Source organism: Thamnophis elegans, chromosome 7, assembly GCF_009769535.1.
Source record: "Thamnophis elegans isolate rThaEle1 chromosome 7, rThaEle1.pri, whole genome shotgun sequence".
In the NCBI taxonomy this organism is placed as follows: domain Eukaryota; kingdom Metazoa; phylum Chordata; class Lepidosauria; order Squamata; family Colubridae; genus Thamnophis; species Thamnophis elegans.
The window spans coordinates 60,760,109-60,774,414 of record NC_045547.1 but is presented as its reverse complement, the minus strand read 5'-3'; the positions used below and the strand labels follow the sequence as shown (position 1 = coordinate 60,774,414).

The 14,306-nt window shown below is 38.0% G+C and overlaps 1 protein-coding gene across 1 annotated transcript in view; it reads right to left on the bottom strand.

Annotated features, from left to right (window-relative positions):
* Window positions 1–4,784: 4,784 nt before the first annotated feature.
* The window catches only part of CPED1 (cadherin like and PC-esterase domain containing 1), a 118,863-nt gene continuing 109,341 nt past the window's right edge, over window positions 4,785–14,306 (bottom strand). The window contains exons 21-24 of the mRNA XM_032222152.1: window positions 13,246–13,347; window positions 11,060–11,147; window positions 8,574–8,720; window positions 4,785–6,243 (exon numbers count right to left, since the gene is read on the bottom strand). Of these exons, the coding sequence (XP_032078043.1) occupies window positions 6,016–6,243; window positions 8,574–8,720; window positions 11,060–11,147; window positions 13,246–13,347 (565 nt within the window). The 3' untranslated portion in view covers window positions 4,785–6,015. The remainder of the gene's footprint in view (window positions 6,244–8,573; window positions 8,721–11,059; window positions 11,148–13,245; window positions 13,348–14,306) is intronic.

Genomic DNA, 14,306 nt, shown 5'->3' with positions numbered 1-14,306 from the left:
TCTCCCGAGTCCCAGCTGATTGGGAGGATTTTGCAGTAACCTTCCCCTGGAGTGGGGAGGGAATGGAGATTTTACAGTATCCTTCCCCTGCCACACCCACCAAGCCATGCCCACAAAAAAAAATTTGAATCCCACCACTGCAAGATATGTTATGGAGAGTCTGGGGTATGTAAGGGTTTGGAATAGGAAAAACAGATTTCATCACAGCCTTAGCAAGACTGAGAGGCTCTGGTTTTTAGGGACCATTCACCTCTTCTTCTGGGTGAGATGACACTATCTCAAATGGAACCTGCGTGGAATTTGGGGGTCCTCCTGTTTGAGGAACAGGTGGCACCCATGGCTAGGAAGAATTTTGTATAACTTTGTGTTGTGTCTCAATTGTCCCTTTTCCTTGTCAGATCCTGAGTGGATTGTTGCAATGCTTTCTACATGAAACTGTCCATTTCCCATTTGAGGACTTAAATGGTAATTTATCAATCATTTTTTGATATGTTATTGGATTTATTCCATGAAATGTGCATGAAATTTTTGCTTAACCAATGTGCAAAACAGCATGGTAAATCATATAAATCATAAAGTATGGCTTTGACATATTTGAACTTTTTATTTATTAAATAAACTATGATTAAAACAAAACCATAGTGAAGTATTTAAACCCATAGTATGAATGTTGTGTTACTATTTTTTAATCCCATACACATTATATTGGCTTTTCCAATGGATTATGGCAAACTGAACAGGTTATGTTGATGATTATGTCTCTTTATTATATGAAGTATGTCATAAGTAACAAAATTGTGATTTGATATTTTAAAATAATTTCCCTATGTTGTTTATTTATTTTTTAAAGTTTTATATGAGACCAAATTGTTGTTACAGAATTATACTATTAATAACCTTGGTCTTTGAATAAACATCTATATCAAAGCTAAGGTGAACCATTAAATTAATAACAATTGTCAAAAATATTTTTGAAGAGTTGCTTGTATATATGCTAACATTTGTCAAATTTATTTTATTTTTAATGATATTCTAAGGTTTTCACTGGCATATTATGATACCCAGGAGGTGAGGGTAGGCAAAATAGTGGTACCAGAGGCCAAATAACTCTGGATAGCTTCTGGGCAATAGACAGACAATCTGATGAAGGACAATACAACATGGTTGAAGGTGACTATTATTAATCCAAAATCTTGTGTTGCCCTTTACAGATGTCTTAAGTTCCTAATCAGTGAATGAGTTTGCGTGGAGACTCTAGTGCCATCTGAAAATATCCTGATGCATAATGTCAGAATATCAAGACATTGATATCACAATGCAAAATATCACGACATTGTTGTGCATTATCTCAAAAACGATCCAATAAAATCTGCATAGTCATATTTTTTCACGGGATGTTTAGGATACATCTCTTCATCAAGAAGCTCTGCATACTAACGAAAACAGAGAACTCAATATATATGAGAAAACAGGTAGTCCTCAACTTCACAACAGTTCATTTGGTGACTATTTACAACAACAAGTTACAACAACAATGAAAAAAGTAACGTTTCACACTTATGACCATTGCAACATCCCCCTTGTCACATGATCAAAATTCGGATGCTTGGCAACCGACACATATTTATGATAGTTGCAGTGTCATGTAATCAGCTTTTGTGACTTGCTGACAAGCAAAGCCAGATTTACTTAAAAACCATGTGAATAACTTAGAAACTGCAATGATTCACATAACAAATGTGGCAAGACAAGGCATCAGAAGGGGCAAAACTCACTTAACTTGCCTAGCAACATAAATTTTGGGCTCAAATGTGCTGTAAATCGAGGACTACCTATATGAAGTTTTCATTAATCGGTTGTCACATGTCAATTAAAAAGATACTCATACCAAGGAAATATATCATACAGTGTATCAATATTTATTTTATACATATTTATTATTGCCTAATTACAATTTAGATATCACTGATAAACATCTATGGTCCATATTCATATTAGGTTGATTTGCATGTTAGAGTGATAAGTTTACATAAAATATGCCTATAAAAATAAAGCACTGAAATGATGCTTTCAAAATAGCGACATCTGAGAAACATGAAACACAGTAAAGTACAGCATAGGATAACCATATAATGGTGAACGTTCAGAATTCACATTGCACATTTGCCAGCATGAAATCTATCACACAACCAGATTTCACTATAGGTTCTTTTTAAAAAAAAGACTTTCTGTTTGAGTTCAACTTTAACATTACTTTCAGTATAAAGATATTTATATAGGCAATCTTTAAATATTTGCTTCTGTTGGAAGGTAATCAAGTTCTCTGAAACCTGGATCACCTCACACCATGTGTTTTTTTAAATCAGAATTTGTATTCATAGGAATATTTAAGTTATAAGTAAATATAATTATTTTAAGACTCTTCAGTAAGTCGGGTTTACCTTTATTTCAGGTTTACCTTTGGCACTAATACAAGTTACTTCAAGTTTTGACTAGGTATGTAATTTTTCATTTGAGATGCATGCATAATCATTTCTATAAGGTTACTAAAAATATTTATGTTCAGAGAGAAATTTTGAGGACACTACATTCTAGTATCAGTGAAAAGGCAAAATGTGTGTCAAATACAGGGACCAGTGGTGTCTGCGGGATACAAGAGAAAAGTCAAGAAAGCATCCATGATGGTGGAATGAAAACTCTTTCCATTTTTTTTAAAAATGTGTGTCATATTGTCATGGCTACCATTTTGACCTCTTTTACCATACCTTGCAGATAACACTTGCAGGGTCACTGCAGGAAAATGAAATTGTTTTGTTGTTGCTGTTGCTATGATTCTGTTGGCAATACACACTGAACAAGGTAAACTGGGCTGCAAGGCACATATAGAATCTCACTGAGCTGAGCAAATAGTATCGGGGTTTTTGTAACCTCCCTTAGCCTTTGGGCGTGATTTCTGGCAGAGCAAAAGAAAATACAGTGTATATATATGTATATATATGTATGTATGTATGTATGTGTATGTATGTATGTATGTATGTATGTATGTATGTATGTATATATATATATATATATATATATATATATATATATATATATATATATATATATATATATATATCATATTGCTAAAAAATATTGCTACCAATTCAAAATTCCTGCAACTACAATCGCATGACATGGTTTTAAGGAAACTTTTCATACTTTTTCCTTCTTGGCAAGGTTTCTCAGAAGTTGTTTGCCATTGTCTACTTCAGGGGTGTCAAGCTCAAGGCCCCGGGGGGCGGATCTGGCCCATGGGGTGCTTAGATCTGGCCCATGGGGCCACCCTATAAACAGGAAAGGACCAACCCGTGGTGCCTGTGTCAGCAAAAACGGAATTCAGGAGAGCCACATGTGGCCCTTCCAGGCTCTGTTTTCGGCTGTGACAGCCTCCTGCCGCCCTCTGCCAGCAAAACTAGAGCTTGGGAGGCAGGGGTGAAATCAGCTTGCCTTTGCTACCGGTTCTCAAATGTGAGCACGGACTTTCTGCACATGCACAGAGTGCCAAAAACGGGACGTGAATACATCTGGGTGGGTGGGCGGAGCCTGCTACTGAGGTAAGTAGAACAGAGAGGGAGAGAATCCGCTGTGCCACATGATTTAGATTAACTAGAAAGCAGAAAATCCGACAATTCTAGCTAGTATAAATCACGCGTCACAACTGATCGAACTGGTAGCATTTTTTTATTACCAGTTCAGGTTAACCAGTAATATTTTTACTACTGGTTCAGATGAACCGGTCTGAACCAGTAGCATTTCACCCCTGTCGGGAAGGCTGTGTGTGGTCTTCCTGAGCTCCGTTTCACTGGTAGAGTGTGACAGGAGGCTGCCACAGCTGAAAATGGAGCTATGGAGCCCGTTTTTGCTGGCAGAGTGCTCAAGCCACCACAGACACCCCCAACATGAGTGATGTCAAGCTGGCCATGCCTACCCTGGCCATCCCACCCTGGCCTCCCAAGGTTAAACACAACCCTGATGTGGCCCTCAATGAAATTGAGTTTGACACCCCGGTCTACTTCCTAGCATTGAGAGAAAATTGTTGACCCAAGCTCACCGAACTCACCCAAGCTTGCCTAAGGTGGAACTAGAACTTACAGTCTACTGGTTTCTAGCCTGATACCTTCTCTAGCCTGATGCCTTAGACAAGCAAGTACAAAGATACAGAGGGAAATGATTGAAGCCTGGGAAATGAGCTCCTTGTTAGTTAACCAGAGTGCTGATTTACTGCTAGCTTATCAGGTACTTTAGAGCTGAGGACTTGGCAGCACAAAGAAACAACAGCCAACAACTTAATCACCAGCCATCAATACTCCAATCAAACAATAAGAAGTCATGCCAATCAGGCACCACATAAATACTAGACATAGAATAGCCCAAAGGACACATTCCTGCAGAGCAGGGGTGTCAAATTCGATTTCATTGAGAGACACAGGGGTGTTTGACCTTGGGGGGGCAGGGGTGGGTGTGGCCAGGGTGGGCATGGACAGTTCAATGTCACTCTATTGAGAGCGCCTATGGTGGCCTGAGCGCTCTGCCAGCAAAAACAGAGACCCGAGCTCCATTCTCATCTACAATGGGCTCCTGCAACCCTCTGCCAGCAAAAAAGGAATTCAGGAAGGCTGCATGCAGGCCTCCTGAGCTCCATTTTCATTGGCAGAGGCAATGCAAGCTGGTCCTTTGCTGTTTCCAGGGTGGCCCCGCGGGCCAGATCAAAGCACCCCTTGGGCTGGATCCGGCCCCTGGGCCTTGTGTTTGACACGCCTGCTGTAGAGAGAAGTTCCCTGAGGATGGGCTCCAGCACAAGTCCAAAGGTCGAGAGACTAAACCTCTGCTGGTGACTTATCCAGATTCGACCCTGTACCATTGTCTTAGGAGATGTATATTTGCCTTGATTCATGATACTTTAATCATTACAGCAAACTGGGTCTTGTGTTATATTACCTTGATCCAAGTGACAAGTTGAAGTTTCTTCCCCCATTTTTAAATGGTTTTGTTAAACAGTACAATAATTTTGTATAGGAGTTCTCAAATCAATTCTACTACTGGAGGAGGCAGAAGGAAAATGTAATGTTATAAAATAAAGTTATTTATGTGGGCGATTTTCTTTACAGTTTTGCTTGACAGACAAACATTCTGAAACCTGCATCAACTTAACAACAGAGGACAAAAGAAAGAATAAAACTTCATGCAGCCACATAGTACTTGTGTAACCTTAATCAGCGCACTAGAGCAACAAGTGGAAGTTATCTAGCATAATTTGAACAAGATCAACTCAAAATACTCACTAAATCCAGCTCAAATTATCCTGCTTTGGAAACATTATTTCAGGAGATCTAGAGAAGGTTGTAATGCTGGGAAGGAGAAGAAGAAGATAACTAGCAACGAGATGGATCACAGTTACAGTGATGTATAGATGTTGGAATAACTAAAAGACCAAGTTATAAACAGTTCATCATGGAAAAAGATTTATCTGTGTGGTCACTAGGAGTTGAAACTGACATAATCAGTTTGGACAAAAATCTCTTGTGAGATGATGATGATGATGATGATGATGATGATGATGATGATGATTTGCAGTCTTAGAACTGATACCATCATTTCTTCAATGCAAATGCTAAAAGTATGTTTTCTTCTATTGCTTTTTCATTTATAATTATAAAATCTTTAAACATGGAATACAGTACATCCTATCATACAATATTGCATAAACTTAGCTTACATCTGATTTAATGTTGGGTGCTATTTCAAATAACTCTTCTTGTTTTTGCCACTTGTGCTTCGGTTTCTCCCTCTGAAACCACAAATCCTTGAAGATCCATCTTGATTTTCTAAGGCTTTGATGAAATGCCCACATGTCTTGAATTATGCTAATCTGTTCCGCCTTTCAGGGAAATGTGTAGTAAATCTGAGAGGATCAGTGAGCCACTCCAGGGGAAAATGGGGGGTCTTTGAGCTCTACATGCCTACCATTCAAAATTACACGCTGGCATCCTTTCTGTTGTTCCCACAGATCCTGCTGAGGAGTATTTCAGAATAAACTTGATTGATTGGGCCTCTCACATGATAAGGAGATTGAGAATTGGATGCATAAGCTTGCAGCTTTGCAACGTTGCTTTGGTTGTTGAAATATTTGCCCAGAACGTAAGGTCTTGAGAATGTTGTTGCTATAGGAAAGCTTTTTTCAGATGCCTTTGATTTCACCACCTGAAAGAGAGGGAAGCAATGGTTTGCAAGACATTATGCCAATGTTTCAAGTACATGCAACAAATTATCAGTTCAAGTGAATTTGAATTGAATTGAATTGAATTTATTGCATTTATATGCCGCCCTTTTCCCCGAAGGGGACTCAGGGCGGCTCACAATCCAAGTCAGGGAAGGGGATACAAATAAGGGATAAAAAAGACGAACTAAACAATACACAATTTAAAAGCACACAACAACCATACCACTCGAAAGGGGGGGGGGGGCTAAAGCTCTTTAGCCCCAGGCCTGTCGGAACACCCAGGTTTTCAGGGCTTTGCAGAAGGCCTGGAGGGTGGTGAGGGTTCGAATCTCCACGGGGAGCTCATTCCAGAGGGTCAGCCACAGAGAAGACTCTCCTCCGGGTAGTCGCCAGCCGGCATTGGCCGGCGGATGGAATTCGGAGGAGGCCTAATCTGTGGGATCTAATTGGTCTATTGGAGGTAATTGGCAGCAGGCGGTCTCTCAAGTACCCAGGTCCAATACCATACCAAGTGGTATATGTATAACAATACAGTTACTAACAATTACTGTTGTTTTATTCTGCGATCTTTTAAATGTCTTACAGTGCAATATTCAAAAGTGGTAAAGTTAGTTCTTATCCTTTTCTTCTTTGCAGCTTAGTTTGGTCTACCCAACAATGTAAATACATGTAATCCAATCACTGTTTGAAGTTCTGATAGACCTACCTGGGGGGTATTTATGATGCAGATTTGAACTTATTATGGTTGCCTCTCCAGTCATGTGATGCCACTTCATGCATTTGGAAACTGGGCTGCATTTATGGTCATATGACTGCATTTTATGACAGTTTTGTTGAAAATTGGCATTCACTTGTGATTTTTGACAAAACAGCTTCATAATAAATCAATGGTTTATTTAATTACTACGGTGTTCATTTAATGACCCCCATAAAAAGGTAGCAAAATTGGGTTATGGTTGTGATGGGCTTGATTAGGGTCTTAAATTACCTATGGGTACACTAGCATAGAAATCAATATTAGCCAAAATAATGATATTTCTTGCCATGCTTGTATGGTGGAATTCTCAAGAGTGCAGTATCACTGTGCTTGGAAAAATATATGCTTTTCCAGAATTAACTCTATGGATAAATGTTGTGGCTTCTTTACTTTTGACAGTGGATACAATGGCAATGGATGGGCCAAATACAGTTTTTCTGGGTGAGTGTAGTTGATTTATTTAAATAATGTTCTTGAGAAATCACACATTTTCTCAGCATTTAGAACCCTGAACTGTTGTGCATGGGTTGGAAATATATGGCACAGCGGCATCATGTAAGACATAAGGAGTTTTTTCCCTTTACACATATAAACATAGCCACTTCTGTGTGCCATTATGTTTATTTAGCCAGCTCTAGAATTTGCAGCATTATTTACAAAATCACTCCGGCCTTTAATCTCTATTCCTATTTGTCACAATTAGGAGAAAGAGGATGGGATTATTTTCCTACCTACCTCCTTGGAGGGGTGGGTGGGCAGCTGCATACAGTCCACAGTTTCTCCCAAGTTACTGAAAAATATGTCATTAGACCAGGTTCCGGCTTCTTCTACTGCCGGTTCGCTGAGGGACACACTTCGGGCGCACGTGTGCACACATGCTTGATGCATGCTACTCACGCATACGCAGCAGTAAAAAAATTGCTTTTGCCCATGCACAGAAGCAAAAAACAAGATGCCGACACCTATGGTACTGCCAATAGAACCAATTCAGGGACATGGCTGGCTGAGTTACTATCTACTCGGCCGAACCGGTAGGAATCCACCTCTGCATCAGACCATGCCCAAGTGTTGTCTGTAAAGGATACCCCCCTTTTAAAAAAATATCTCCAGCAGTATCAGCTAAAGTATGACCAGTCACTGACAAGATACACTGCTAAACTATCTCCAGATGTTATTATTTATAGTCTCTGGTAAAATAAAATGTGGCAAAAGTAAAAGTAAAAATGTGACAAAAGTCCTCAGATAGGGAACTTAAGCGCATAAAAAAAGCCCTGGAAAATTGCTACCCAATTACCTCCCAGAGAGAGGGGTCTATCTGCTATCAGTTCACCCTGGTTTAAGCCTATCGTCTCCAAACCTAAAGCAGGGGTCTCCAACCTTGGCAACTTTAAGACTTGTGGACTTCAACTCCCAGAATTCCTCAGCCAGCTTGGTCTAACTGTAAAATGCTTATGATGGCCAAAATATAGATATATTTCAAATGTTTTCATTAATGTAGGACAAAATTTAAAGTGTATAAATACCCAGGCTGTAGCACTAACCCCCAATTCTTACCTCATGAAAATGACATCCACATTTCCCTTGCAAAAATTCCTTGTACCGTCCCATTGTAATAATGAACGTATCAACTACCTCATAACCGTAGTGTTTTGCAGTGTTTAGAATAGCAAGATTTTCTTTCCACAAATTCTGTATTTCTACCTGCAGTTTAAAACAAGACACCTCACATCAATATTTTTTGTTTATTTCTAGTTTCTGTTTGAATAGAAGAATGGTAAGCAAATTAATGATTTGAATGGAAATTTGAGACGAACAACTCAACTTTTTTGTTGAGTATAAACAAGAGTGGCTGCGATAAAACAACTCCCAAACTGAGCTTTTTAGAATAAACATAATACAACAGAGAGAGGAAAAGAAATAAAAAGAGAGAGGGAAGGAGAACTTATTTCAGAAATAAAATGTGTTTTAGGTACCCTTAATCTTACAGGTATTGATAAATGAGATGACACAAAACTAATGAACTCATTTTGTAATACTGTTGCATTCCTTCAAACTCATTATGGGGCTGAAATTTAATTTTACATTAGATTATTTTTATTTTATTCAAAGTTTCCTAGCTACCATGAAAAAAAAATTCTTTATAGGGTAATATAGGCAAATGAACGTGGTGGCTGAGTGGCTAAGATGCTGAGCTTGTCGAACAGAAAGATCGGCAGTTCTGCAGTTTGAATCCCTAGCGCTGCATAACGGAGTGAGCTCCCGTTACTTGTCCCAGCTTCTGCCAACCTAGCAGTTTGAAATCTTGTAAAAATGCAAGAAGAAAAAATAGGAACCACCTTTGGTGGGAAGGTAACAGTGTTCTGTGCATCTTTGGCATTTAGTCATGCAGGCCACATGACCACGGAGACGTCTTCGGACAGCGCTGGCTCTTCGGCTTTGAAATGGAGATGAACACCATCCCCTAGAGTTGGGAACAACTAGCATATATGTGCGAGGGAAGCCTTCACCTTTATCTTTACTATAGGCAAATGAGGATCAAATAATGGATGGGTGACAGACAGTAAATCAGAATGGTATCTGACTAATAATTTAATTATAGAACAATAAATTGACATTTCTTTCAAATTATATTGAGAAAGCTTTGTATTGAAAAAAACAGCTCATTTTTGGCAGAACAAATTATTATGTTCAGAATTTTTCAATTAGAAGTATATTTCATTTCTTCAGTTGGCACAACTTGCATTAAAAAAGCAAAGACACATCTCTGAATTTCGCTTATCTTTCATGGAATGAGCATGAGGGAGGAATTCAGACCATAATTTTTTATAATAATGTGCATGCTTATTGCCAGATGGCATAGTTACTGAGGGAAGAAAGGTATTATGAACGAACATAAAGTATGATTCTGTTGGCTATTTATGCTTTTCCACAGTTGGACCAAGTGTCACTTGTTTACCAGTGCTGTCAAATGTTTTAGTTTTTGAGGATATTGGGGTCTGGAAGGGACAAAATAGGCTAAAGTTGAACTTTAATAAGATGGAATTGTTGTTTGGTCATCATGGCTTTCTATTGTTTCTTGGGAAGGCAGTATTTTCCTGAAGGATGGTCATAACTTGGGAGTCTTCTTAGTCATAAGAATCCTGTAATTCTTTCTGGAGGAAGAGAATCATTTAGCAATGACTTATGTCCTTAATACTACTCAACTATTTTCTACATTGCACTTTACATGTGACTGCTTTGAAGACCACCTGGAAACTGCAACTGCTATAAAATGCAGTAGTCTATATTTCGTCGGATATTCCCAGCATGTGCCTAATAATATACCTGTGCAATTCAAAGTTTGTTTTTCATCTACAAATATGGCTTGTGGTTCCCCATTTTAATCAAGTGAGGGAAGTTGAGACCCAAAGTTGTTTTTCTGTGAGAGAGTATAATGGAATGTGAAACAAGGAGAAGAGATGTTGCAAAGGGAACAATCAGATAAAAAGGGGAAAGACATCACAACGGAGTAATGGGCAGATATTTTATTTTATTTTTTGAAAGGATTGTGTGATAAAGAGAGAGAGAGTTATACTTCAGACATGCTTGATTCTATTAATATAGCCGCACAGTAAATTAGAATTAGTTCATCTTGTTGTGTTTCCTGCTGGTCTATCTGGGACCAGCTGACAGCAACCTTTTCTATGATCCAACTTTGGGAAGGGGAAAAGGTGCAATGAATTGCTAAGGAACAGTCCTGAGAAAGTGGGAAACATAAGACATTCAGAATAATTCTGCCTTGATGTTTGCTTAGTATAAGATAGACTAGACAGCAACTCTGACAGGCTTTCAAGAGTCTGTTATTCTATACCACAATGATAAAAAACATTCTCGGAATCCAACATGTGCCTCTTTATTGACCTTGAACAGCTGTTATTGTCATTGGCATCTTTGTACATTGCAGAATCAGTGCAATTCTTAGGATCAGGATGCTGAACAAAAGAAAATTATGGTTTAAAGAACAATTAATTTTAATAGGCTATGAACAAATTTCAACTTACTGGTGACAAAGTGTGTACTCCATCTACTGGCAGATGAAAGCCCATTCCTAGGGATTTTATCACTACCATTATATTTGAGAGATTCATTCTAGAGAGCAAATGAGAAAAACAGATACATTTTATTTTGGCATTTGCATAGGTGCAGTATTTTAAGAAATTGCCACTGGTACAATATTCAGGCTCAATAAAATGACATTTCATTTAAAATTTTGACTTTCAATTTAATATTTTGATTAGTAATTTGAACATTAAGTGAAAATAGAAAGTAATAGTGGTCTTCTCATGTATTACTAATATAATCTAACCAAAAATATTTTAACTTGATAACTACGGAGACATCATCCTTGTGGGTATAATTTAATGCCGATGTCCCTACAGTTATCAATTTAAGATATTTTTGATCAAATCATATTCGTAAGAAGCTATTTTGAAGGATGGAGTTTTGATGACAATCTATTTTATATTTTATCATGCTCAAGATTAAAATTGGGGAGGAATGAATACTCTTCAGTAATCTTCAGAAAAACAAGGTGTGAATGATCAGCGGTCTGAAAGAAATGGACAAGTGAATTGGCCTTCAAATTGTAATGGAACCTATTTTATGTTTCCTATGCCCTCAGAATCAGACAAAATGCACTTAATTCTCCATAACTAAAAAAATTGGATAAATCCACATGACAAAGATTTGATGTATTAGCCCAGACAAGAACTACGTTAAAAACTACTTTGTAGCAATGGCAGCAGAAATGGTCATAGATGTAACTTAGCTAGGGAACTGCAATTGAAAATGCAATTTCTACCAATTTTGCTCCACCTAACATTAAAGAATAGAGAGTGAGTTCAGCTCTCAGGTATATACCATTCCATTTTTCTTCATATGAGACCTACAACTCAAGCACAGGCTTTAAAAAGTTCTGCCACAGTTGTTCACAAAAACAGCTCCACATGGTGTGTTAACCATTAAGCAGACTAAGCACATGCTTAGGGCACCAGGCCCAAAAGAGGCACCACAAAGTTGATAAAGAAAAAAAAAAACAATGCAGATTTGTACAGTATGTACAAAGGAGGGGCACCAAGATTTGTCAGTGCTTAGGGCACCACTGAGCCTGAATCTGCGACTGCAGCTCCATCAAGTTAGAAGATCCCGGTCTCAAGAAGGAGATCCATTTGCTGGCTTCTGCGTGCCTATTTCTAGTGATCAGGAACTGCGAAAGCCCAATGTATGCCCAAGATGGACCATATGGTCCATCAAGATTGTTGTTTTTTCAGCAAACTATATGACACTGTGTATTTGGATGCCCAGTTGCATTTGTGTATGCTATTTTAAAAAAACCTATGCACATTTTGATGGACATTCAGTTTTATCCAATTATCTGGTCCAATAAGTGAAATTTATGTAAGTGGTTTTGGATTCAGATACAAGAAAAGATATCTTCCTTGCCTTGCCTCTTTCCCCACTCTTTAAGGAGACATTTTTGTGGAGCTGGATTTTACATTTTATATTTAAAATATAGGTCATGGGAATGATGAAACTGTGCTTCCCGAGTCTCTGACTTCTTTAAGTAAGGTGTCTGGAGTTGCCAAGATGCCTGCAGATACTTTTCAAGTAATTTGCCTTGACTGTTTTAGATTTTTAATTGAAACAAGTAAATGCTCCAAAGCAAGGCAGAAATGTTTAATATCATCTTTATTTCCAAGAATGCAGACCTAAACAGATCTGTAAACAGTTTTCTATAATTAAAAAATTAAAAATTAAAAAATAAAATAAAATACAACAGTCAAGAATAGTAGGGAATGGTATGGGAAGTAGCATTCTAGAAACCAGTAGTTTCCAAGTGGCTATGTAGCAGCTTGCAGCTGTTTTGTGAATAAGCAAGCCTACTCCCATCAGCCATTTGGGAAGAATAGCTCAAATTCTCAAATGTGCCCATCAGGTCACAAAAAGTTGGAGATTCATTCTTTAGATATTGTTAAATAACTCCCAGCTTCTATCATTATTAGCCATATTGGCTGGGGACCTAGGGAATTGCAATTCAGCAATATCTGGATTCTGCAGATGATTGGGTAGAAAAACGCCCAATCACTAAACATACTAAAAATCATACTGGAAATAGCCACTAGGAATATTTCTTTTTTATTAGTATAATGTCAAAGAAAAAAAAAACCCCTACAATATTAACACTTACCGCTTTAGTACTTTTTGAATAATATGCAAATGACTGAAATTAAGCCATTGGACTCCACCAATAACTAGTATGGTTTGGCCTGTATTCTTTAATGGCTGTGATCTGAAATAATAGTAATAATAATAACAACAATAACAACAATAACCACAAACTTTGCTTCACCATTTGAACAGATGGAAGCATTTATATTTGAGCAACACTGCAATACACTTCAGCTAAGACCATTCTTAACCACACATACTGAAGTCATTTTCCATTACAGACTATCATTCCGCATATTTTAAACATAAACATTCATTACTTGTTCTTATTTTTCATTGAATAAATTATTATGTATACAAAGGCAGCACATGCCTGATGCAAGGAAGTCACTCTAGCAAAGATGTTCAAAGATATTTAAAATTCCACTGGTATTTTAGGACTTTGCATTCCGACCTCTGAACCATTTTCTCTTTTATTGCATGCTAACATTCCCAGGAACAGAAAATACTTTTGATGAACGGCTTTGAAATGTAAAGGAGAAAAGAAAGTGTCCTTTGAACAGAGTTGGGAAACCTGTTGCTGTATTAGAGTTCTCAGTTTCCCTTTCCAGGGATCGTAGTCTAGGTCTGTTAGGTATCTTAGTATATGAATACCTGGAGGGCTACAAGTTCTCCACACCTGCTCTGTACAGTTAAATTTGAGATCAACTGAGACCTGTTATTCCCTTTCTATTGTAATAGTTTCTCCAAAATTGTAACTGCTAGAATTTTCGCTCTGATGAAGTGGTAAAAGCAGTGGAGAATCTTAGAACGTGCTTAGAATAACAGAGTTGGAAGGGACCTTGGAGGTCTTCTAGTCCAACCCCCTGCTTAGGCAGGAAACCCTACACCACTTCAGACAAATGGTTGTCCAATATCTTCTTTATAATTTCCAGTGTTGGAGCATTTGCAACTTCTGGAAGCAAGTCCTTCCACTGATTAATTGTTCTCACTGTCAGGAAATTTATCCAGGGCCTCATCCCTGGTCCACCAAATTGGCCACTTCTTGTCTCATTTTGCCCAACAGAAGGGCTAGTTCTG